This window comes from Oncorhynchus masou, chromosome 9 (genome assembly GCF_036934945.1).
Source record: "Oncorhynchus masou masou isolate Uvic2021 chromosome 9, UVic_Omas_1.1, whole genome shotgun sequence".
In the NCBI taxonomy this organism is placed as follows: Eukaryota; Metazoa; Chordata; class Actinopteri; order Salmoniformes; family Salmonidae; genus Oncorhynchus; species Oncorhynchus masou.
The window spans coordinates 43,901,286-43,928,864 of NC_088220.1; the positions used below are offsets into that span (position 1 = coordinate 43,901,286).

The window sequence follows — 27,579 nt, forward strand, 5'->3', positions numbered from 1 at the left end:
ATGCCTTCGCCGAGGAGGTTCTTGGTGGCGTCCACCTCGCTGCCCGTAGCCTTGGGCTGGGGCTGGAACCTGAGCGTGTACCTGGGGCTGCTGCTGCTACTGCTCCTGCTCATGGGGCTCCTGCTCTGGATGCTCCTCAAGCAGCTGAGGAACTCTGTGGGATCTAGTCTGCAGCCCGGGCGCTCTCTGAGAGACCCTCGCCATGGTCAGAGAGGAAACTATGTCCTGTAAAGGAAGAATAAGAGTGTGCTGACTTTGTTGGACTGTGTCTCCATCTTGTTGGATGGAAAGACGGTCTTCTCCAGACTTGTATTAGACTGTACCTAAAAAGACCTTTGTTATAAGGAAATGTTTTTTTTTTCTGAAAGGATGCTGGGCTTTGCCTCGCAGCTTGTTCAATGGAAACATGGTATTTTGAAGATCAAGAATTCTATTGGACTGTGCCAAAGACACTGTTGGAAGGAAATACTATATTTTCTGATAGGGTGAAATACCTTTCTTTTCAAGAGGTGTCAGACTATGCTGTAAGGACCGATTTATCCTTGAGTGGATGGTCGAGGAGGCTGGAACATAGTTATAAATCATTTGTACACTGTAAATTGAATTCAAGAATTCCAATCAGAATAATTTCAAATTTGGATACAATCACACGTTGTCTATTTATGCGTGGTAATATTTGGGAACAGATTTCCTAAATTAAAATCACTCTGACATTTCCTGGGGATTTTACGGTCTTATGTCAAAGAATGAAAATGATTAATAATAGTAAAATATGTGTTTATTCTTTGCTCAGAAAACTTGGGCCAAATAAAATCACTGGCAGGAAGAATTTGGCCCGTGGCCTGCCTATTGGGGAACCCTGCTGTAGACCTTTGTCATAAAGAAAGCGTGTTGGACTCTCCCTCACAGCTTGTGGAAAGGAAAGACTGTTTTCTCTATGAACCTGTTTGAATGTAATGTACCTCATGGTTTGCAGAACACTTACCATAAAGCCTTCTTCAGAAGTTTCTTGGACTGTGCCTCACGGCTTGTCGACTCCCCGGAGCTATACGCTATGGAGCTTAACATGCCTATAACCTGCTATAAACTTGCTTATTCTCCTCTCAACTGAATAATGGATCATAGAGTGCACAGCAGTGCTTTGGACTGCTTAGTTGTGATTGACAGAGACTGTGACTCGGCAATCCTTGTTTTAATCATGTATTGCATCTTATTTCCATGTATGTACTGTGCCTAAAATTGTACATAAGAATGTATTCACCATTGCATCAGTGGATATTTTCTGAGGAGTGCATACAATGTAACATTTGCTGAGAATATACTCTGATAGTATTAAGATATCACCCAAATTACAAAATGACACATTGATTACAGAGTAAGGAAACCAGTCTTCGGACAAGGTATGACAGCAATCCACGGCTTGGTTTTATTTCCTTGGCACTGTTTACAAATGCTGAAGTTTTAGCACAAATCCCATTCAAGTCATAGAACCGATATTAGCAACAACAAAACAATTAATCTGTAAGTGACTGTCGCGATTCAGTACTTTTCGGATGATTTAGACATTTGAATTATAATCTCGGTACCAGGACTAGGATGGGATTTGTGCCACAAATGTGGAAACAGTGCCTGGGAAACTAAACCAAAGCATGGTTTGTTATCAAACCTGGTTACAGAGTAAGGGAACAAATTATATGATTTGGGTGAACTAGACCTTTAAGTTTATTTTCTCTTTTCAAGGCATGTCGAAGTGGTATCAAATCAATCTATGCCAGTATACAGTGTAACTCATTATAGTATTGATTGGCCACAAAACAGAGCAGGAGTCTCTCCGTATTAAATATTGATGATATTTTCATGCAATTTGTACCGCACCTAAACACACAACCCATATTAACCTACTTCTATTAATCTTTCGAATGCATTTCCACAGTCACTTTTTTAAAAAATCTGCCTTTCCAAGAGAAAAACACATGCAAGATCCAATCTGCATTTTAATATGCTGATTAAAGTGATGCTTTCAGGATGGCAATTTGCGCTCCTCTCATCTCAGTGGTGATTTGTTTGGCTAGTATTGAGGAAATGTCTCCAATAAAAAATCCGAAGGGAGCTTGGCCATTTATTTAGTAAATAAATCTACCCCACATCCAGGTCAAACCAATTTCAGATTGAGTCCCTCTGGGAAAAGGGTCATATCTTTAATGTATTACTGCCTTGGGTGTGTATATACAGTGCCTTGCGAAAGTATTCGGCCCCCTTGAACTTTTGCCACATTTCAGGCTTCAAACATAACGATATAAAACTGTATTTTTTTGTGAAGAATCTTTTTTAACAAATCAAAAACTGAAAAATTGGGCGTGCAAAATTATTCAGCCCCTTTACTTTCAGTGCAGCAAACTCTCTCCAGAAGTTCAGTGAGGATCTCTGAATGATCCAATGTTGACCTAAATGACTACTGATGATAAATACAATCCACCTGTGTGTAATCAAGTCTCTGTATAAATGCACCTGCACTGTGATAGTCTCAGAGGTCCGTTAAAAGCTCAGAGAGCATCATGAAGAACAAGTTACACACCAGGCAGGTCCGAGATACTGTTGTGAAGAAGTTTAAAGCCGGATTTGGACACAAAAAGATTTCCCAAGCTTTAAACATCCCAAGGAGCACTGTGCAAGCGATAATATTGAAATGGAAGGAGTATCAGACCACTGCAAATCTACCAAGACCTGGCCGTCACTTTCAGCTCATACAAGGAGAAGACTGATCAGAGATGCAGCCAAGAGGCCCATGATCACTCTGGATGAACTGCAGAGATCTACAGCTGAGGTGGGAGACTCTGTCCATAGGACAACAATCAGTCGTATATTGCACAAATCTGGCCTTTATGGAAGAGTGGCAAGAAGAAAGCCATTTCTTAAAGATATCCATAAAAAGTGTTGTTTAAAGTTTGCCACAAGCCACCTGGGAGATAAAAGCAAAAGACCTGAGACTGGGACAGAGATTTGTCTTCCAACAAGACAATGATCCAAAACATAAAGCAAAATCTACAATGGAATGGTTCAAAAATAAACATATCCAGGTGTTAGAATGGCCAAGTCAAAGTCCAGACCTGAATCCAATCGAGAATCTGGGGAAAGAACTGAAAACTGCTGTTCACAAATGCTCTCCATCCAACCTCACTGAGCTCGAGCTGTTTTGCAAGGAGGAATGGGAAAAAATTTCAGTCTCTCGATGTGCAAAACTGATAGACATACCCCAAGTGACTTACAGCTGTAATCGCAGCAAAAGGTGGCGCTACAAAGTATTAACTTAAGGGGGCTGATTAATTTTGCACGCCCAATTTTTTCGTTTTTTGATTTGTTAAAAAAGTTTGAAATATCCAATAAATGTCGTTCCACTTCATGATTGTGTCCCACTTGTTGTTGATTCTTCACAAAAAAATACAGTTTTATATCTTTATGTTTGAAGCCTGAAATGTGGCAAAAGGTCGCAAAGTTCAAGGGGGCCGAATACTTTCGCAAGGCACTGTATGTAATTTTCCAACCCATCTTGTTCAGAGGACCTGTGTTTTGCATCATAAGGAAGCGGTACATAGGGGCGGGGGTGCCAGGGTAGGTGTGTGTGTGTGTGTGTTCACTGCGTTGTGATGAATGGGAAGATTTGTTGCTTTTCTAGAACTTAGAGCTTATCAATGATGTCCTCACCTTGAAGGTTAATTAACCTTCAATAGCGGAATCCACCATTCAAGTAGCTCACAATATCAACAATATGCGTCCTTCACTCGGCTCCGTTATCCAGTGGCGTGAAAAAGTATTTGCCCCTTTTCTGATTTTCTCTATTTTTGCCTATTTTTCACACGGATGTCATCAGATCTTCAACCAAAACGTAATATTAGATGGGAAGGAAACCTGAGTGAAAAAAATAACACAAATGTTATACTTATTTCATTTGTTTAAACTTTGACTGCAGTGGGCTAAATCAGGGTCACACGGAGTGTTTCCTGGTAGTCTTAAAAGTATACACCTCACACACATGGTTATGGGCTTGACAAAATGAAGACACCATGTCAGATATAGAGTTGAAATGTATTCAATTTTGACTTTGCATTCCAATATTACACGTTATATACATCGCACAACACTGAAATATAACAAAACCATTTGACATAGAAACACCAGATTTTCTGTGTGTTTGATTATGTTGATTAATTATGAAAAATATTAACATTCCACCCATGAGGCCACTAGAGGGTGATTTGGTCTGACTGCAGGAAACTACTAAATTAAGTTATGCAACATCCAATGACCCTGTGTAAAAAAGTAATTGCCCCCTTACACTCAATAACTGGTTGTGCCACTTTTTACCTGCAATACCTGCAACCAAACGCTTCCTGTGGTGGTTGATCAGTCTCACATCGCCGTGGAGGAATTTTGTCCCACTCTTCCATGCAGAACTGCTTTAACTCTTTAGCGATATATCTTTAGCGATATTTGCGGGTTATCGTGTATGACACAGAAAATGTGTCATACACGTACACAAACATACACACAGCTTCCCAAATGAGTTGCTTTTCCGCCATTCTGGTGTGGACTTGATTGTGTGTTTTGGATCATTGTCTTGCTGCATGACACAGCTGTGCTTCAGCTTAAACTCACGAATGGATGGCCTGACATTCTCCCGTAGAATTATATGATACAGAGCAGAATGAATGGTTCCTTCAATGATGGCAAGTCATCCCGGTCCTGAGGCAGCAAAGCATCCCCAAACCATCACACTACCACCACCATGCTTGACTGTTTGTATGAGGTTCTTACTGTGGAATGCAGTGTTTGGTTTTTGGTCTACTTTGAACTAATCTGTCCATAGAACATTCTTTCAGGAGTCTCGAAGATCATCCAGGTGCTTTTTTTGGCAAACTAGAGTCTACTTTTTGGATGACATGGGTCAATGAGGGTCAGGGCCCTGGGCAAGTGCCCTGCCTGCCAGGTCAGTATTCCGCCATGATTACTTCAAGTTTTTAGATAACTGGCTAGAGTAATTTACCAATCTAAAAATTGTTAGCTGACATGGCTAATTAAGGGACTGTCAGTGACTGACAAAACAAGAGATAAACTGCTGATTCACAACCACATTTCAAACTTCCACCTTCTGCACTCTACTATTCTAACGCTCAACAGTAAGTTAAGATACAGAGTTCCTACATTTTTTTAAAATAAAAGCTTATGTTGCTTATGCCTTGGTTGCAGGTATTGCAGCTAAAGGTGGCACAACCAGTCATTGAGTGTAAAGGGGCTATTACTTTTTCAATGAGTGTTGGGGCAATGAGTGTTGTATATCTCTTGTTTATTAAATGAATGAAATAAGTATCCCATTTTCTATTTGTACACTCAGGTTCCCTTTATCTGATATTAGATTTTGGTTGAAGATCTGATAACATTCAGTTTAAAAAAATGCAAAAATAAGATTTTTGAAAACTTTTTCAAGGCACTATAGCCTCATTTGTGACATTGTACATTTAGATTCAGATTCGATTTGTATTCAGATTTTGTCTTCAGTTTACCTCAGCAAAAATAAACTCACATGTGGCATTGACAGACAGAACATTTTCCTCTGAATTACCAACTATTATGACGGTATTTTTTGTCCTATTTTTTTCTTCTAATCAACAAGACAAAAGTGTCACATTTTCACCAACAAAACTTTGTTTAGTAAGGTCAAGGATGTGCTACTTGTGCTGAACTGCTAATCTTAGCTACAACCTTGAGTGTCATATACTACCTTGCCCATCACATACACAACCCAAGTGGGTTTACTTTAACTATGATGTGCCTAAACTAACCAGAGATGCCCAAACCTTTTGACATCAAACATTGTAACATTCAAGGAATTTGAACAGTTCAAATTCCTTGGTTACAGTGGTTCCATCCACTTCACTAACAAAGCCACACAAAATTGGAGATAAGAACTCAAACTGGGACACGTGGCTATGATGAGAATTCATTATGTGACCTGTTCTGTAGAATCATGATTCATCAATGTCACCGACTGACGGTGTGTGAGCCCACAGTGGAGGCGACATGCAGCATATTTCTCTTTTTCTCTTCTTTATTTTGGTGGGCGGAGCCATTCAGTGGTTGACTAATATCTTCTGTCACCACTTGGTCATCTGCAGGGCTCAATAAACCAACGTATGACCTTGTAGACTTGCTAATCTCCTATCTTGTCTCCCCCTAGTGATCACCATGGCCCCGGGGCCTTCGTTATCATAACGGATTCTGCCCCTGTCAATTGAAGTGAATGGCTGGATGGATAGATGGATGGATTAATGAATGAAATTAATTAATTATGGTTACTTACCACTTCTTTCTATAAGCTTTATACCATCCGTAATGTGATGACTGGACATTTAAAATAATACAAATTATTTAATATTTATTAATAGCAAACATGTTAGCCCCTTTACATTTTTTATTGATTCTCAGGCCTGCTTAGTCTGAGGTTATAGTAGCTTAATAATAAACATATTTTTTCCCACTCTGAGTTCAGAACCTGAGAAACAGGCATATTATTTTATCACTCACGTCTAGAACCTCACACTGCAATTCATCACTATGTGACAAAAAGTATTTAAGGAAGTCACTTCAACCCAACCAAATCTTATGATCTGATTTGAGAAGCGCTCCCAGACAGTCCTCTCAATATCCGTGGAAATGTAATCCACCTCCTCAGCGTATAGGACCTCCTCAGAGTATAGGACCTCCTCAGAGTATGGGACCAAATAAGCAGCCGGTGGAACCCGAAACAGACGCCTCGATTTATGAATTGAATTTATTGTCCATCTATCAGGACTTGGAGAGTGAGCTGTCCTGTGGGATGTATATCATTCTGTCCTAACTGAGGTGGAGATTGTAAATAATAATCCCTCCATATCGACTTGCTGTTGAAACCGAGGGTGAGGAAGAAAAGCTGCTGCTGCAGAGGGGTGAACTCTGTCTGAACTCGGGGCAAACTTCAAACTCCAACAACTGGTGGCGGTATTCTCGAGAGGAAGGAGGATACATAGCACTGCACTCTTAGGCCTAAATGTGGCACCCTAGGGAGACGAGTCTAAAATGTTTCCACTTGAAACAGGCGACCCATCACAGGAGGAACTAGGTTACACATCATACCTAATAACTTAACCAAATAAGCAATTATGAATGCATCATAAATTGAAAGCAATGTAATACATGCCTATGAAATGTTCCACTTATAATGCTTATGAATACTTTAGAAGTAATTGAATATATGATAATAGTATGTAGCATACACTATCTGTAAATACTTTATTTCTTCTTATATTATACAATTATTAAAGTTGAAGTCATTCAAGTTATTATAAAGTCTGACCACAGTTTTTTATCATACAGTCAGACTCGGGGTTGAAGATGGAGTGAAGTCTTTGGTGGTGTAAGATTTTCCCTGTATGTTGTTGTTGGTATCTTTGCTTGTTTAGCCATGACTCAACTCCAAAACCCCTACGATGAAACCGAGATCTGTGCGCTACGACTCGATAAGAGACGATGCTTACCCGGGCTCCTGTCTCCTCGCAAGTGCTCATTTTAATTCAGGTTTGCTGTGTGCAGGACAGGAATGGGCATATGGGAGAGATCTTGTGATCCACTGATCTCACTCCTATCAACGATCTCATTCCGTCTATCACAGACAACTCACTCAGCCTCTCCCACATCTCAAGGTGCTACTTTCAGAGTAGAGTGTAGAGCGCTTTTTGTAAGCACTTTAAAAAAATTATCACAGAACTTGAAAGTCAGACTCAGTATAAAGATTGGTGAGAACTATCGTAACCTTGACTTGCTCTGTCTTTCCAAATACAATGTGACAGGAGCGAAGATCAAGATGAACCTTCAAAAAACTAAGATCTGCCCATTTGCTCTGGGTAGGTTGCATTGATTCCACACTTTGTAGTGTGAATGAAGTTGCAGAGTGAAGCTATTGGGAAGCTACCTAATTTAAAAAAAAAATGTATTTTGAACCTTTATTTGACTAGGCAAGTCAGTTAAGAACAAATTCTTATTTACAATGACGGCCTACCCCGGCCAAACCCTAACCCGGGCGACGCTGGGCCAATTGTGTGCCGCACTATGGGACTCCCAATAACGGGCAGTTGTGATACAGCCTGGAATCAAACCAGGGTCTATAGTGACGCCTCTAGCACTGAGACGCAGTGCCTTATACCGCTGTGCCACTCGGGAGGAATGTTGAACAAGTCAATGTTATGTGGGCTCCCGAGTGGCACAGCGGTCTGTCACTTTCAAATCCTAGTAAATATTTGAGGTGTCCGCTCTTGATTTAGCTTTGAGTTTATACTTTTGGGTGTATGTATTACATTTGTATTATTGTGTTTTATTACTGTTCCATTGTGCCGGGGGAAACTAAATCAATTGCATCTCAAGAATTTCAAAGTATTTCAGATGTATCTGACCCAGGTCTGGTTTGCTTATACATATTATCTAAACTTAACCTATCAAGGCAGGGAAGTGGTTGATAATTTGTTTTAGGTACACTCCCCTGAATGTATTTAGACAGCGAAGCTAAAATGTTTGATTTGGCTCTGAACTCCAGCATTTTGTATATGAGATTAAAAAAAAAAAAAGTTTTAAATGAGGTGACATTACAGAATGTCACCTTTTATTTGAGGGTATTTTCATACAATCCCGGTATCTGTTTTACCATTTAGAAATGAATGCACTTTATGTATTTAGTCCCCCATTTGAAGTCCCCCATTTGAAGTCCCCCATCATAAGTATTTGGTCAGAATTCACTTGTCATTTTTCAAGTCACTTTGATTGTAAAAAAAGAATATGTTTCTGAACACTTCTACATTCATGTGGATGCTACCATGATTACGTATAATCGTGAATGAATTGTGAATAATGATGATTGAGAAAGTTACAGATGCACAAAGATCATGCCCCCAAAACATATTAACCTCTCGCCAACACCAATAACAGGGGAGGTTAGCATTTTTAGGGGGGGGGGGGGGAATATGATGTTTATGACTCTAACTTTCTCGCCTAATGATTATTCACAAATCATTCATGATTTTCCGTAATCATGGTAGCATGCATATTAATGTAGAAGTGTTTAGAAATACATTCTATTCTTATTTCAAATTAAAGTGATTCCAAAATGACAAAATACATCATTTACCATTCACTACTAATTGGAACAACATAATCCGAAACACCACCAAAACAACCTGCAAATGCATCCAACAAGTGTGTAGAGTCACAAGCTTGATGTAGTCATTTCGTGCTAGGAATATGGGACTAAATACTAAACTTTTGACTAAATTGAATGCAATTTAAGTGAATTTGTCCAAATACTTATGACACTGTCAAACGGGGGGACTATATACATAAAGTGCTTTCATTTCTAAACAGTAAAACAGATATGTATGAAAACACTCAAAAATAAAAAGTGACATTCTGTGCTGTCGTCACATAAAGCATTTGATCTCAAATCCAAAATGCTGGAGTATAGAGCCTCAATCCACCTGATATGTGATTCCAGTAAATGAAACATAAGGCTGGAATGGGATAGTTGGGATGTGGGTGAAACAAAGTGTCTGATGTCTGAGATCCCCGATTATAACGCTATTAGGTCAATTCTAAGCTGAAATGTAATATTTCTTCATTGGATCCCTGTCCATTGTTACAACAGACTCTTGTGTTCATGTGTTAGTGTGGCAAATGTATCATCCATATACTACACTGTGAAAACGTCAGAATGCATTAGGTCATAGTCCCCCGTTTGATTGACAGCTGCTGAAATAGGATACTTTGTTTGGACAGTGGAGTAGTTCAGTTAGGTCTTCCCCACACTGTTGAGCGCTTAGTGAGCATTACGAAGCATGGAGTAGAGGAGTGTCAATACCCATTACATTTTCACAGCCTTCTGTATCTTTACTGCACTTTCCATTCTCAGAGGTAAAGAACAAGACACCTTTGGTAAGATACCTTTTAGTTCTTGTTATTATTCACATGGTTTATACTGCAGTGTTTTTTTTTTTTTGACTTTTCAGAAAATCATTAGTGCATTTAATATAGACAAACATATTTGTGCATTTGATATCCTACACTTAATTAATTCGACTTGTGAATTTCCATGTTTTCCTACAAAATCCGAAAGACCATTTGTCGTTGTAAATTGATGCTCTTAGAAGCGTGACTCTCAGTACCATTGTAAATGATGACATGTGAACTGATGTGATGCTTGCAAAATTGCTTTTTCAGATTTGATCAATTCTACATTGTCTCATCAACAAGTTATATCTCATGGTAAGTGTTTTTTGTTTGTTTACCGCGGTGTTAGTTCAAAACATTGCAAATACAGCAGTGAAATGGACCGCACCAGTTCTGGTTGACATGGGATCATTATCCAAACTACATCGTGAACTGGAGAATATGCTAATAACATAACAAGTGTATGATTACCAATTAAGAGCATCTCATTTCCACGTATTCATTTGAAACGTCAAGGTATTCACTCACTATGGAGACTCATTAAACGTGCTATATGACAGCAAACAGCTCCCCTGCTGTGACATCCAGCTCTAATGTCTTGAAACAAATTTAATCCAGTTCATTTCTTTATTTATTTGCAATTCCAGTTGCTTCTTCAGCTCGTTATGAATATTTCTAACAAGTTGATTCGATGATTAAAAAGACAGTCAGATGTTGACTTCCATGCATCACTTCCTCATAATGGTGGTTAATTTGCATAGTGTTGTATTACCTTAAGGACGGTAACAGGGATAGCGTGGGTCTGAGCCCACCCACCTAGAATAGGGTTTCATTGGGGGAGACCTGACGTGAATATCCCTTGAGGTAGTCAGGTAGGCAATCTTCACTGATGGGTGTCTAGCTTGGCGTAGCAATGTCCTTGCTCAGTCTGCACAATCCCTGCACATACATCTCAGAGGACTCTAATCACTCTGTGTTGGAGACAGACAGACAGACAGACAGACAGACAGACAGACAGACAGACAGACAGACAGACAGACAGACAGACAGACAGACAGACAGACAGACAGACAGACAGACAGACAGAGAGAGAGAGATAGAGTCTCTTTTGGTGGGTGTGACTCGCGACGGGTTTCAACCATTGAGTAAATACAGCCAAATGCCATCAATCTAACAGTGGATTGTCCCGTAGACCTATTTGCATTGGTTGATTACTGTTCCTGCAGATTGCCTGTCTGTCTTTGCGTTATTACTTCAATGCCCGCAGGGAAAGAGAAGACATCTTTAATTGTTCATGAAAAACCTAAGACACTAACCTTTAATGTCCATTCACTATTAGAGGATTTTTTCTTTTACTTAGGTGTGGTATTCAGTCAGGTTGCTGCCTCCTGGTAACTTTACTCATTTAATTAAATTAATTATTTCTCAAACCCTTTTCTGGTTATTATGAACCATGTTAACTTGAATGTAAATGCGAGTGGCTCAGGTCATGATCAGATCGAGATCTTCATTCCATTTCTTTGTTTTTTTCCTTCAAAATAATATGAATCCATCATCCTCCTCCAATATTAAGTCACCAGCCGCCACTGATGGAGTCTTCACCCCTCGCCCACTATATCTATTCACCCCTGGTCTTGTAATTCCAGTTGCTCTCTAATATCAATATCTTTAATGATTAAAGAATTGAATACGTTGTGCTGATAGCCTTGACCCAAAATGAGGTAGTTAGCCTCGCCTGTATATAGCCTCGCCTGTATATAGCCTCGCCTGTATAAAGCCTCGCCTGTATAAAGCCTCGCATCTATAAAGCCTCGCCTGTATAAAGCCTCGCCTGTATTTAGCCTCGCCTGTATAAAGCCTTGCTATCGTTATTTTACTGCTTCCCTTTAATTATTTGTTACTTTTATTTCTTATTTTTTAGGTATTTTTCTTAACTCAATTGTTGGTTATGGGCTTGTACAGTAAGTAAGCAGTTTACTGTAAGGTCTACAGCTGTTGTATTCGGTGCAGGTGACAAATACGATTTGATTTGATTTGTTGTGGAATTGTTAGATTACTTGTCAGATTTGACTGCACTGTCGGAGCTAGAACCACAAGCATTTCGCTACACTTGCAATAGCATCTGCTAACCATGTGTATGTGACCAATAACATTTGATTTGATTTGATAATGCTTCACCAACGGATAATGGCTAACATGTCAACCATTAGCTAAACATAGCCAACCAGCAGCAATCTCAATATGTAGCGGAATCGGACATTCAGTCGATTCATTTTTTAATTTTTTTATCAGCACATACCAGTATGATCTTGTTAAGTAGACAAAGAGATGCACAACAAAGCAAATTGTGGGAAGGGAGTTTTGCTGACTGGAGAGGAAGCTAATTTTCTCAAATCTATACCTTCGCTGGCCTCCGACTGAGGCTGAGGCTGAGGCTGAGGCTGAAAGAGATGTTATATTGCTTTTCTCCTCAAATGAAATTTTCCTCAGAGATGGAAACCAAGTACAATTGAAAGAATTATGACTACATGACATAGGCCTATCAACGTGAGCTTGAACAGTATGTGTTTACTTCTGAATTAGCAATGATGGTTAACATATATGTAGATTAACACAGACTACATGACAGTAGCCTAACCATCTGGAAGGGACAAAATAAAGTATTTCAAAGTGTCTATTGACACCTATTACAACCTTGTGAACAAGTTTCAGTTCAGGAGGATAGCATGGAGACACACAGCTGCACAACATTCCACGAGTATCCCCCTTCTGATGTTAAGCGTTTGCTTCTGCAACCAAATGTGCTAGCTCGATTATAGTTTGATTGTGCAAAACATTTTCTCCCATGTCTGTCCCACAACAACACATATTAAGGAAATGCAGGCAATGTCCTCTGTATTCGGTTCCCAATGTTCATCCGTTGTTATTTCTTTCCTACAGGATTCCCACAGAGGCAGTGTGAAAGACTTTGTCAATTTCAATGCCAAGCAGGATGCTGAGCTCCTGCACAAGGCCATGAAAGGCATAGGTGAGTTAGATGCACTTAATGTTAAATATAATAATATGTACAATTTAGCAGACACTTTTTAAAGTGATTTTACAGTATAGTGAGGGCATACATTTTAGTATGTGGCCTCAGTGGCAATTGAATTCATAAACCTGCCATTTCTAGCTCCACACTCTTACCAACTGAGCCACATATGACCAGATGTAAACTCTACCAGAGAAACTGCAAAATATGTAATTACACTGTAATGAACTAGTAACAAGCAGAATTTACAGAGTTTTTACTTCTTAATTACATTTTTTTTTTTGCTTAGAAAAACTGCATTAGCTTGGTGTGCAGGCAAGTACTATATCTACCTGTACTTAAATATCTCATGCAAGACTTTATTCCCCTGCAATTCTCCGGGATAATGCCACTGTAATGGCATGTTTTTATGGAACTTCTTCCTCTATTCTTCTTAAGCGAGGGGGTTGCTAATCTATATTCTAGACCTTCAAAGAGGCGGCAGAGTAGCCTAGTGGTTAAAGCGTTGGACTAGCAGCCGAAAGGTTGCAAGTTCAAATCCCTGAGCTGTCATTCTGCCACTGAACAGGCAGTTAACCCACTGTTCCTAGGCCGTCATTGAAAATAAGAATTTGTTCTTAACTGACTTGCCTAGTTAAATAAAGGTTAGACAAAGGCAGTGTTCAGCTCCAACATGATATGGGAGAAAAAAAAAATCTATTTTGGATTTGTTTGGCCTATTTGACCTTTGAACTTTGTTTCCCTCTGTAATGATCTGGAATTCGTCACAGCAGTACATAAACCAATTGTTCCAGTGTTGTGGTGCATTTGATGGCCTTAAGCCCAAAAGACACATTGTTCTACAGAAGAAGTAAAGGGAAAGACGATCGTAAAATGGAGACATATATCTTAGAATTATAGGTTGATTTATCATTGAATCTAATAATCACTCTGAACTCTGTGCTTTGAACCAGATTACATTATCAACTGGGACCTGCTTTATGGCGTAGTTAAGTACAGATAACGAATCTATTTCAACATTGCCCAAGAAATGTTGTGGCTTTGTCTCAGCTCTGGCATTAATTGTTTTTCTGTACTTCAATGTTTTACCGCAGAGGTATTGACGCCTTTTAAAGGTATTGGTATTGATTGTTTGTGCATTAGTCCATTTAACTCGTTATTTCCCTGGTGAGAATAGGTGTATATGTTGATCTACTGCATCCTCTAGATGCGATTACATGGTGCCAATCTAATTGAGGTCCGTAGATTTTCTTGAATTCATGTAGCGTGGTCCGAGCCACATTGAGTTTGACCAAGTTTGACACAGAATACCATGTTGCTGCCATTTAAACCACACTCTATTTATAGAATACGGACTCAGCTCGACATTAGACCACTTTTGGGGCATGGAAATAACTGTCAAACTTGGTGCGCTACACCAATATAATGGACAATGTGGTAACTTACAAGAGTTATTCCATACTGTTAAGGGTGGCCTTGTTTTAATGAGTTCTGCAATTAATTATCAAGACACGTTCTCATGTCACTGATTTAAGATCAATTACTGTATGTTTGCCATCATGTTTGACAGGCACTGATGAGGGCACCATTCTCATGCTCCTGACATCGCGCAGCAACAATCAACGGCAGGAAATCAAGGCGGCGTACAAGAAGGCCCACGGAAAGGTGAGACAGGAAGCCGATGACAGGCGACACGTATCGTCTGATTGATGCCTACAGATCATGTCACCAACACTGTTGTGACGTTGTCACCAACCTCACCATTAATCAGCCAAGACAAGGTGGTCTACTCGGGGGTTACCTAATGGTAAAACAATTAGATGTGGTCATATTACACCCTTACAACAAAAAACACATGTCAAATTTGCATTTTCACATATGAAATCACATTTCCACAAGTTGCTTTCACATGTGGAGCTTAAATATTTTCACATGTATTACATTTACAGTTAACATGTTAACACCACTGCCAAATTTACAGTTGCGCATGTTTAAAACGTTCACATGTGAAAACACATTTGCTGTTTCACATGTAAAAAAAAAAGTAATTTTTTAATGTGGGATTGAAATAATGTTCTTCTCCTCACACGTGAAGATGGTTTTAGCATGTTGCAGAAGCAATGTTTCCACCGGTGGAATTAGGAAAACCACATTTAAAAAGCCCAATGAGGGACAAGTAAACAATGTTGCAGGACATTCATGGAACAGTGGACAGGATATGTTTATTTTTTTGGGGGGGGGGGGGGGGTTAATGGATCATGTTCAAATGGCGACACAGTTCTGCTGTCTGAAGGTCACTGCCTGGTTAAAGGGGAAGTCCTTAGTTGCTCCATCCATTTTTGGACTTCTAAATGAATTATATGAACCCATTGATTCTTGAAGAATATAACGTATGAATGCCTCATAAGCTTAGTTCAACTGTCGTACCGCCTCAGAACCCAAAATATAAGCTTGTTTTGCTCCAATGTTTGTAAAAACATGGCTAAAACTATCATTTTGATTTCATGGATGGCCAGTCCTTACACCCATAGCGTGGTCTATGGATTTGAGAGTAATTGCATTTCTCCAGCCCAGTCCCTCAGCTTTTTTACTGAAACTGTGGTGGTGATTAATAGTGTAATATAGTAATAGTTTTATTATATGGTCCAATCCTCTAGTGACTGTGTTATTTTTTGCCATTAATATCATTTTTGTTGTATTTTAAACAAAATAACGGTATCGAAAGCAAAACATGAACCCACAAATATTGATAACAAAATATTGCAAGGAAATCATTTTGAAATGCAAGGAGAAAATGAATTGTAAATGGCTGCAAAAAATTTTTTGGAAAGTAAAAAATATACATGATAACGTGATTAAATAAAACACCTTCCTCTTTCCTGCAATTTTTTCTATCTTTGGTTACCATGGCCTTTGCTTTCGCTGCCTGTTGCAAGTTTTGGCACAAGTTTTTCCAGCAACATAGCACCCTGTATCCCACTGCTGGTTTGCCTCTGAAGCTTAGCAGGGCAGGTCACTGAATGGAAGACCAGATGTAGCTGGAAATGGAGAGACATAAACGTGTCCTGAGAACCACACCCATATAGTACATTAGTACATAGTACTAACACCCAGAGCCTTCGGAAAGTATTCAGACCCCTTGACTTTGTCCACATTTTACTAGATTACAGCCTTATTCTAAAGTTGATTTAAAAAATGTTTTCCCTCGTCAATCTACACACGAAACTCCATAATGACAAAGCAAAAATTGGTTTGGTGATTTTTTTGGGTTTGTAAATGTATCAATAAAAAAATGAAATTATCACATTTACATACCTGTCAAAAGTTTAGACACAAAAGTTTGGACACTTTTCTTTATTTGGACTATTTTCTACATTGTAGAATAATAGTGAAGACATCAAAACTATCAAATAATACACATGGAATCATGTAGTACCCAAAAAGGTGTTAAACAAATCATAATATACTTTAATATTTGAGATTCTTCAAAGTAGCTACCCGTTGCCTTGATGACAGCTTTGCGCACTCTTGGCATTCTCTCAACCAGCTTTGCAACATTTGTTTTTTTTAATTGTACGTGACATTTTTTCACATGTTTTGTGTTGACACGTGTCTGAAAACCACATTTTAAAGTGGTTTTTTTTCCACATGATTTTTTGCATGTTTTTTTTGTAAGGACAGTTACAATACACTATATGTTCTAATGTTACTATAAAGGAGTAGAGTATTCCATCCACACACTGCCAAAATTCTTTACTGTTACTGTCAGATTTGGGGTTTATTAGTATAGGCAGGTTGGCGTGACTGTATAGCAATTGCAGCTAGCAACCCCTGGCAGCTAACAGCCCAGGGGCTCCAAGAGGTATTTGACTTATCTATGACGAATAGCATCTGTCCAATGCCTACAATATACAGTTGGCCCTCGTGAGGGTTCTGAAGTATTATATACCCACGCATGCCATACGTTTCTCTACCTGCCACCCACCACTCACAATCTTTCTCTCCCCACACCTCCATCCTCCCCCTCTTCTTTTTCCTTTCCAATCTCCCTTTCATGTTGTTCTTCATTCATTTCATCTCTCTCTCTCCCTCTCTCCCTATCTCTCTCTCTCTCCTTCTCTCCCCCCTCTCTCTCTCTCTCTCTCCCTCTCTCCTTCTCTCTCTCTCTCTCTCCCCTTCTCTCTCTCTCCCCTTCTCTCTCTCTCCCCTTCTCTCTCTCTCTCTCTCCCCCTCTCTCTCTCCCTCTCTCTCTCTCTCTCTCTCTCTCCTTCTCTCTTTCTCTCTCCTTCTCTCGCTCTCTCTCTCCTTCTCTCTCTCTCGCTCTCTCCTTCTCTCCCTCCCTCTCTCCCTCCCCCCTGTTCAGATCATTACAAAAAGAAAATATGCCAAAATCTATGATAAACAGCTAATAAAAATACATTCCCGACATACACTTCTGTGAGTAATGTGTTGAAGTGGCCGATGCCTTATCATTAGAGGAAAGCCAATAATATATTTAGTTAACAGGGTCCCTGATAACTCTCTCTCTCTTAGGGTTGACTCAACTGATGTATTTTAGAGTCAACACTAATAACTTTAGCTCTCTCTCATAAGCCACACGTTAGCTTACAATTCTGTTGGCACAAGTTCTCAAAACATCCGTTAATCATTCAAATGTATTGATTGACTTAAGGACTTCTGCTCTTTTATCCAAATATTTTCCTATTACTTAAAGAAAATCCAAAGCAAACGCTTCCTTCATTGTCAAAGTTATCAGAATATGAATCGTCAAAATAGTTAATTATTTAAATGTATTGATCGAGATAATGATTTTTTTCCATTGTTCAAAGTGCATTTTTTTCCTCAGGATCTTGTGAATAATTCAAAATGTACCAATTGAGTAAGCAATTGTGGCTCTATTTGTTCGGATATTTCTTAATAAAAAGAGAAGTCTAACGGAAAACCTTCTGTTGTCTAAGTTATCTTAATATTGTCTTTATTTTTCTACAGGACCTTGTGAGTGCTTTAAAGTCGGAGCTCGGAGGCTTGTTCGAGACGCTCGTTGTGGCATTGATGACGCCTCCCATTTCCTATGACGCCTCTCAACTCCACAAAGCACTCAAGGTAAAATACAGCAATGTATAGTTTTTTTTGGTTATAGATCCAAGAATAAGTCATATATTGTGCAGTCAAACATGCAATATACAGGTGAAGTCGGACATTTACACACACTTAGGTTGGAGTCATTAAAACTCTTTTTTAACTACTCCATAAATTTCTTGTTAACAAACTATAGCTTTGGCAAGTCGGTTTGGAAATCTACTTTGTCCATGACACAAGTCATTTTTCCAACAATTGTTTACAGACAGATTATTTCACTTAGAATTCACTGTATCACAATTCCAGTGTGTCAGAAGTTTACATACATTAAGTTGACTGTGCCTTTAAACAGCTTGGAAAAATTCCAGAAAATTATGTCATGGCTTTAGAAGCTTCTGATAGACTAATTTACATAATTTGAGTCAATTGGAGGTGTACCTGTGAATGTATTTCAAGGCCTACCTTCAAACTCAGTGCCTCTGCTTGACATCATGGGAAAATCAAAAGAAATCAGCCAAGACCTCAGAAAGAAAATTGTAGACCTCCACAAGTCTGGTTCATTCTTGGGAGCAATTTCCAAACACATGAAGGTACCATGTTCATCTGTACAAACAATAGTACCCAAGTATAAACACCATTGGACCACGCAGCCGTCATACCGCTCAGGAAGAAGACGCATTCTGTCTCCTAGAGATGAACGTATTTTGATGCGAAAAGTGCAAATCATTCCCAGAACAACAGCAAAGGACCTTGTGAGATGCTGGTGGAAACAGCTACAAAAGTATCTGTATCTACAGTAAAACGAGTCCTATATCGATATAATCTGAAAGGCATCTCAGCAAATAAGAAGCCACTGCTCCAAAACCGCCATAGAAAAAACAGACTACGGTTTGCAACTACACATGGGGACAAAAGATTGTACTTTTTGGAGAATTGTCCTCTGGTCTGATGAAGCAAAAATAGAACTGTTTGGCCATAACGATCATCGTTATGTTTGTAGGAAAAAGGGGGAGGCTTGCAAGTCAAAGAACACCATCCCAACCGTGAAGCACAGGGGTGGCAGCATCATGCTGTGGGGGTGCTTTGCTGCAGGAGGGACTGGTCCACTTCACAAAATAGATGGCATCATGAGGGTGGAAAAGTATGTGGATATATTGAAGCAACATCTCAAGACATCAGCCAGGAAGTTAAAGCTTGGACGCAAATGGGTCTTCTAAATGGACAATGACCCCAAACATACTTCCAAAATTGATTAAGGACAACAAAGTCAAGGTATTGGTGTGGCCATCACAAAGCCCTGACCTCAGAACTGAAAAAGTGTGTTCGAGCAAGGAGGCCTACAAACCCGACTCAGGTACACCAGCTCTGTCAGGAGGATTGGGCCAAAATTCACCCAACGTATTGTGGGAAGCTTGTGTAAGGCTACCCGAAACATTTGACCCAAGTTAAACAATTTAAAGGCAATGCTATCAAATACTAATTGAGTGTATGTAAACTTTGGATCCACTGGAAATGTGATAAAAGAAATTCAAGCTGAAATATTTAAATCTCTCTACTATTACAGTATTCTGACATTTCACATTCTTAAAATAAAGTGGTGATCCTAACTGACCTAAGACAGGGACTTTTTACCAGGATTAAATGTCAGGAATTGTGAAAAACTGAGTTTAAATGTATTTGACTAAGGTGAGTGTAAACTTCTGACTTCAACTGTACATATAGAATGAGGGTAACGTGCAGTTCAAGGTAAAGCACAGCTGTGTAATTTTGTGTAGAACAGACATACTTCTCTTTATGTATCATGACGGTAGTGAAGTAGTGAAGGTGTCCCGCAATATTTCTGGTCATGTTTTTTACCTTCCATGTCTCCTTGTTGGCCTTGTCCAAGACATAGCAGTTTGTCAAATAATACTGTGGAACTTCTAAGCTTTGGCAGGGTCAGGGGTTACATTCACTTTCTGAATTATAAGTGACTCAAGACACCCACACTTTTACCATGGTAGTGATAGTGCACGGTGAATGTTCTCCCGTGATTCACCTCAGTAAATCATGTGGTACAAAGGTTTCAATACACACTAAAGGGAGGCATTTAAACACACACTGACTTGTGCTCATATGTACAGTCTAAATTGGCTTGTGTGACATCTGCATTACACATATCAGGTCTAGATATTACATGAATATTTATATCCATACGTTGCACACATATAATTACACATATGAGGTAAGGAAAAAACACAGAAATTAATGATTCATGTATCATGTATGTTTGCGGTCCTCTCGCAGCTACATAGGGGCTGTTTTTGTAAGGTCACTAGCCTTCTTTGTTCATTCTGGCTCACATATTCTATGATGATATTACCCTCCTGTTGCTTGCCTTACACGTTCCTGGCTAACTCACCGTTTCTCATATTAGTGGTAGCTGTGATGGCTCAGTTGATTGGAGCATGGCCAATCAGAGATGTGGGTTTGAATCTTGCATGGAGACTGTGTAGGTGATACGGAAATCACAAAATTTCCCCACTGGCGCTGGGTCAGAAAATACTGATTGCTTTAAAAACACACACACACACACACACACACACACACACACCACTGAACATAAATGTGAACGCAACGTGCAACAATTTCAAAGATTTTACTGAGTTGCTGTTCATATATGGAATCAGTCAGTTGAAATGAATTCATTAGGCCCTAATCTATGGATTTCACACGACTGAGAATAAAGATGTGAATATTTTGATCACAGATACCTTAAAAAACAGGTTGGCACGTGGATTAGAAAACCTGTCAGTATCTGATGTGACCACCATTTTCCTCATGCATTGTGACACACCTCCTTTGCATAGAGTTGATCAGGCTGTTGATTTTGGACTGTGGGAATGTTGTCCCACTCCTCTTCAATGGTCGTGTGAAGTTGCTGGATATTGACGGGAAATGAAACACACTGTTGTACACGTCGGTCTGGAGCATCCCGAACTATGAGTATCTGAGTATGCAGGCCATGGAAGATCTGGGACATTTTCAGCTTCCAGGAATTGTGTACAGATCCTTGCAACATGGTGCTGTGCGTTATCATGCTGAAATATGAGGTGACGGCAGCAGATGAATGGCATGACAGTGGGGCTCAGTATCTCTGTGCCATCAAATTGACATAGAAAAAATATCAGCAAACCGCTCACCCACACGATGTCATCAGGGATGTTTTTCAGTGGCAGGGACTGTGAGACTAGTCAGGAGCAAAGTAAAGAGAGATCCTTGATGAAAACCTGTCCCGGAGTGCTCAGGACCTCAGACTGGGGCGAAGGTACACCTTCCAACAGGACAACGACCCTAAGCTCACAGCCAAAATAATGCAGGAGTGACTTCGGGACAAGTCTCTGAATGTCCTTGAGCGGCCCAGCCAGAGCCTGGACTTGAACCCAATCGAACATCTCTGGAGAGACCTGAAAGTAGCTGTGCAGCAATGCTCCCCATCCAACCTGACAGAGCTTGAGAGGATTTGCAGAGAGGAATGGAAGAAACTCCCCAAATACAGATGTACCAAGCTTGTAGCATCATACCCAAGAAGACTAAAGGCTGTAATCGCTACCAAAGGTGCTTCAACAAAGTACTGAGTAAAGGGTTTGAATACTTATGCACATGTGATATGAATGTTTTTTTTTTAAGACATTTTTTTTAATTCTAAAAAAATCTGCTTTTGCTTTGTCATAATGGGGTAGATTGATGAGGAACAAACAAACAATTTAATACATTTTAGAATAAAGCTGTAACGTAACAAAATGTGAAAAAAGTCAAGGGGTCTCAATAATTTCCGTATGCACTGTACATACTTTGCCTTCAGAAAGTATTCATACCCCTTGACTTATTCCACATTTTGTTGTGTTACAGCCTGAATTCAAAATGGATTAAATAAAGAATTTTCCTCACCCATCTACCCAATGGTACCCAATGACGACACATTGAAAACATGTTTTTAGACTCTTTTTTTCTCCAAACGTATTTATTAAAAATTAAATACAGAAGTATCTCATTTACATAAGTATTCACACCCTTGAGTCAATACTTTGTAGTGGAATCTTTGGCAACGATTACAGCTTTTGAGTCTGGGTTAGTCTCTAAGAGCTTTCCATACCTTGATTGCGCAACATATTTTAACCATGTTCACATGTACAATTGAAGCGCTTGCTAGCTGGTTGTTAAATAATGGTCAGCCAGTTATTGAGTTTTGGGTGACATTTTCTGACGGTCTCTGACTGCTCTTCCCCAGGGAGCGGGGACTGATGACGACGTTCTAATTGAGATCCTAGCGTCCAGGACCTGCGCCCAGATTAAAGACATCGTCAAAGTCTACAAGAAAGGTGAGCGGTTGAATGTCTCATGACACATTCATAACATATTTCATTCTTCATCTGCTAGAGAAAGGTGAGAGGCTCCACAAGGAAAACAGGTAGCACTTAAGCGGACGGGATAAATAGGCGTTCAATAAATCACCTTTATGAGTGTCGCGGTATCATCCCATAAAAACATCCGTAACCATGTTTAGTCAACAGTGGAGAGAAGTTGGGTCGAACACAATCCACGTGATGTTTTCACGGTCCAACAAATAAAGTGACACATTCCACATTTTACAACCATCTGCATAACCTTGATACCGTAATGTTTCTGCTTTCAAATGCTGGATCTGTGCTTTTCCAAAAATGGGAAAAATTGTCTAAAGCTAAAGCAGAGACAGATTGTCTCCCAGAATGCAATACCGGCCACCGGTCGTCCACATATTGTGGAACCTTGCTTTCAATCTGAACGTCCGTCTCTTCCACTCATACTTATTCTAGAATTTGTTTATTACTAACTTTTCATGTTTACAACTGTGCACTCTCCTCAAACAATAGCATGGTATTCTTTCACTTGTAATAGCTACTGTAAATTGGACAGTGCAGTTCGATTCACAAGAATTTAAGCTTTCTGACAATATCAGATATGTCTATGTCCTGGGACATGTTCTTGATACTTACAACCTCATGCTAATCACATTAGCCTGTTTTCAGTAAAACATTGTTCATGATATTGCAATTCAATAAAATTCCTCCTCCCTCTTTCTTTCAATTTTCGCTGTCTTGGGTTATGTTACCCTGGCATTTTGTTTTCATTGTCTTTTTCCCAGTTGCAGGTTTTGGCACGTTCCTTCCAGCAACATTGCACCCGGCATCCTGCTGCTGGTTTGCCTTTTTCCTCACGTGACTTTGTTCATGCTATTTTTTTCGTAAGGGTGCTGCCTTGCCAACTCCTATGGTCATTATCACACCATTGTCACAGCACAAACTGTTCTGGAACCAAGCTACTGGCACAATAGGCCAAGGAAAAGAACCACACTGGCCATCTGAGTTGAACACTGGAGAAGCCTGATCCATCTGTTACCCTTCTAATCAAATCCCCCTGGCGGAGACCTTTGGCTAAACAGAGCACGACCAATCAGAGTTGATTTCTGCCATTGGCGACTATTGTCAGAGATAAGTGTAAGCAATCTTCTGCCCTTCCCTTCTCTCTCTTCTCATCTATCTCAGAGTGCGGTGGCAAGCTGGAGAAAGATATCACTGGTGACACCTCGGGCCACTTCCAAAAGCTTCTAGTGATCCTTCTGCAGGTAAACAAAGGGGGGAAGGATGGATGACACAAAGGGAGGAGAGAGATATTTCCTTCTACTAATGAGAGTGCTTTGGTGATGCCATTATAAAGTCATGAGTGGTTAAGTTGAGGTGGGCATAGAGTGAGGAAGGAGGAGGGAGTGACGCATACTGTATATCATTGTCTGGTAACCTAACCCATCAGGTCGCCAGGTTGGGCGACACTCAGCTAAATTAGGTGACGAAAGGGTAGACATGGCTCTTCTCCCATGACGCACTGACCTTCTGCCTTTGTTCTTTCTTCTGCTTCGCTCCTCTGTTTTTTTCCCCGTTGTTGTAGGGGAGCAGAGACGAAGGGGTGGATGAAGACAGGATTGAGAACGACGCGAAGGTAACGTAACCCTATGGGTGGGTGGGTGCTCACTAAGTGATATGCTATAGCGCAAGACATAATGACATTTTGTCTTCAGCGCTCAAATGTTAACATGCTTAGGATATGCCTTCAAACTACTACCATAGGCCTAAAGGACAAAGCAAGCTTCAAGGCAGTATCACAGTGCTCTCTGATAAATGATCGACGTGAAACATTTATTTAGGACATTTGCTAACTGGAAAGGACATTTCTGTCCTCAAAGCTATTATTGTTTTTGTAGGTTTTGAGTTTCCATACTTGGATCAGTATTGTAGGCTACGGTACATTTACTAATTACACATGCATGTATAATATAGGTCCCCTGAAGGTTCTTTTGACCTTTTGTCATCCACTCCATGGCCTTATAATATTCAGAGAAATCCAGTGACCAGTATATGTTTCAGGAACTGTTTGCTGCTGGCGAGGGGAAGGTTGGCACAGACGTGGAGAAATTCATCAACATCCTGGGCAACAGGAGCCATGAACACCTTCGCCTAGGTGTGTGTGTGTGTGTGTGTGTGTGTGTGTGTGTGTGTGTGTGTGTGTGTGTGTGTGTGCATGCGTGTGTGCATGCGTGTGTGTGTGCATGCGTGTGTGTGTGTGTGCGTGCGTGTGTTAAAATGCCTCCCAAGTGCAAGCTTGAACTTTTAGTGCTTGCTCTTTAATCAGCTCTGGGATTCTGGATGTTTTATTTCCACTATGTAAATTAGTTATTACGGCCATTTTGTTCAATCATAAAAACAAGAATAGCATTCTGCACTTTTATTGTAACATCAAATAACATCACATTCTCATTTGTATTTTTGATTTTTTTTCTCCATTGTAAGTGTTTGACGCCTACAAGAAGCTGGCTGGCAGTGATATCGAGGACAGTATTGAGGGTGAGACTACTGGAAACCTGGAGAACTTAATGCTGGCTGTTGGTAAGACTTTACAATGATGATAAGCAAGACACAGTAAGGTCAACAAAAAAAGAAGAAGATAAATATACAAAAGTGAAATATAACACACTTAAAGAATGGGATTTCTCTATTGCATTTTGATAAAGCAAACCTAAAAAAACAGTCACTTACATACTGTACATATTGCATGCATGCATTATAATGAAACATTAATAAATCATTTGGGAATGCCATCTTCCTTTTCCATAGTGAAGTGTGCTAAGAGTGTCCCAGCCTACTTTGCGGAGTCTCTCAATGGGTCTATGAGGGTATGCTCTTTTGTGTTTGTTATCAATCATTCCGTGGACGATTTGCGAGAAAGTTTAAATTGCCATCGCATATCTCCAAAAGTGATTCAGCAGTTTAGGTTTAGGCAGTTGTAATTGTGATGTCTATTGTTTATTGTTAGCGTGCTGGCACTGATGACCAGACTCTGATGAGAATCATGGTGTCCAGGAGTGAGACAGACATGTTGGACATCAGAGCCTGCTTTAAGAAGATGTATGGGGCATCGCTTTACAACACCATTCAGGTACAGGGGACAAATCTCTCCTCTATCCATTCTGGTACAAAAGGCTAGTCTCGCATTTATTTATTCAGGTACAATGGGCTATTCTCTCCTCTAACCATTCTGGTATAAAAGGCTAGTCTCCCTTATAACTATTCAGGTCCAATGAGCTAACCATTCCGGTACAATGGACTAGTCTCTCCTCTAACCAGGTACAATGCACTAGTCTCACCTTCATCCCAAATGACTAACCCTAATAATCTACCTCTATACCCAGCTACCACCTCTCCAGTGCCACTAGATTCATGAGATACATTTTTGCCACACACCAATACACTGTGATGTCACCTGAGTAACAGGTCCCGTTATTCCATCTACCCCAGCCACAGGATCCCAAAATAATGTAGCGAGCTGGCTACTGTGACAAACTGTTGCTCTCGTGCGTATACTCCTAGGTCTTTAGCTCATCCGTATCTGGATAGGAAGAATAACACATCTGGTTTCAGCCCCATTCACATGGGAAATGTCAGGCACCACAGAGGGCGTACTAGACTGGTGTAATTCCAAATGGATAGGACCAGTGCATACATGCCACCTCCTGTCATGTGTCCTTAATTCCAACCTCGCAATCTGCAGCCTACATCATCCATTTATGACACTGTCAACTCTGTCAGTATTCTCAACACATGACTTAACGTGACATGCTCTCTGCCTTGGTAATGATGAGCAGCCTTCCTTGCTCTGACCTGCGTCAGGTTGACAAAGTGCACAATGACCGTCCCCTCATTTGACTGATGTACAACCCATTTGACGCAACATCCAACGGATGTTGTTTACAAAACCGATGTGAAGACGTTGCACAATGGTTTTGCAGACTAACTCTCTGTTGTATGACAAAGCGGTCTGTCGAATGTGTTGTACATGAGTTGCACTAACTGAGTATTCGGGCCTATGCAAACCCATAGGCTGCTCATCTGTCTGATAGTACTGAATGTACCTTAAATGCCAGTTTGTGTTTATTTGTTTACTCATTCACAGGACGACACCGCTGGGGACTACGGAAAGGCCCTGCTCTACCTTTGTGGAGGAAATGACTGAGGCGCTTTTTGATGATGTGCAACAACGTTGCTCTATGATGATGCGTTATAGAGCGGCAATGGGCTGCACTTGATACTCTCTGCCAATTATGATTAATTAACACTTGACTTTATTGGCTTCTCTTCGACGATTGGCTTGAGATACCACTTCACTGTATTGGCTATGTGTCTTGATTGCCCACATTCAACACATATTGAACTCAACAGTGTGTGCCCTGTTTTTTCTTCTATTGTTCAAATAATCAGCCCATTCTTTGACACTAAGGCTGCGTTTACACAGGCAGCCCAATTCTGATCTTTTTACAGTAATTGGTATTTTGCCCAATCGGATCAGATGTTTTGTGAATAATTGGGCAAAAGATCAGAATTGTGATGCCTATGTAAACACAACCTAATGGTCATGTCAACCAAACTATGCTTTGTTTTGTCGAACAATTTCAGGGAATAATGAGAATAATATTGCTATAACTTTGAACTTTGAAGTTCTCTTCTTTATTGTTACTTAAATCAACATGCTATCTTACTCTATAGTATGTGTCTTTGGGAGTTAGATATACAGATGTAGGATCTTAATTTGATCACTCTTCTGTTGCCGAGAATTTTCCTGCAGGGCAGGAAATACAAACTTGTCGTGTATTCGAGGTTTCAAAAGGTTTCTAAACTTTGTAATTTCCATTTTAAAATGTCAGCCTTGATTTGTCCTATCAAAAAAATGTATCAACCCCAACATTAATTATAATCCACATATGAATTAACATTTCTGTTGCTACAGGATTATTTTCTTGCTGTAGCAAACTGACTCAAATTAAGATCCTACATCTGTACAATGCTGCTGTTCAATTATTAAAAGGATAATGTCTACTA

General features: G+C 39.9%; 1 protein-coding gene across 1 annotated transcript; it reads left to right on the forward strand.

Annotated features, from left to right (window-relative positions):
* Window positions 1-27,579, forward strand: LOC135545006 (annexin A5-like). Its single transcript, XM_064972674.1, has 13 exons — window positions 1-205; window positions 9,986-10,008; window positions 12,964-13,051; window positions 14,625-14,719; window positions 18,044-18,157; window positions 22,404-22,494; window positions 23,698-23,777; window positions 24,098-24,148; window positions 24,574-24,667; window positions 24,997-25,092; window positions 25,321-25,379; window positions 25,520-25,642; window positions 26,657-27,579. The coding sequence occupies exons 1-13, from the start codon at window positions 1-3 to the stop codon at window positions 26,714-26,716; spliced, it is 1,179 nt and encodes a 392-aa protein (XP_064828746.1). The 3' UTR covers window positions 26,717-27,579.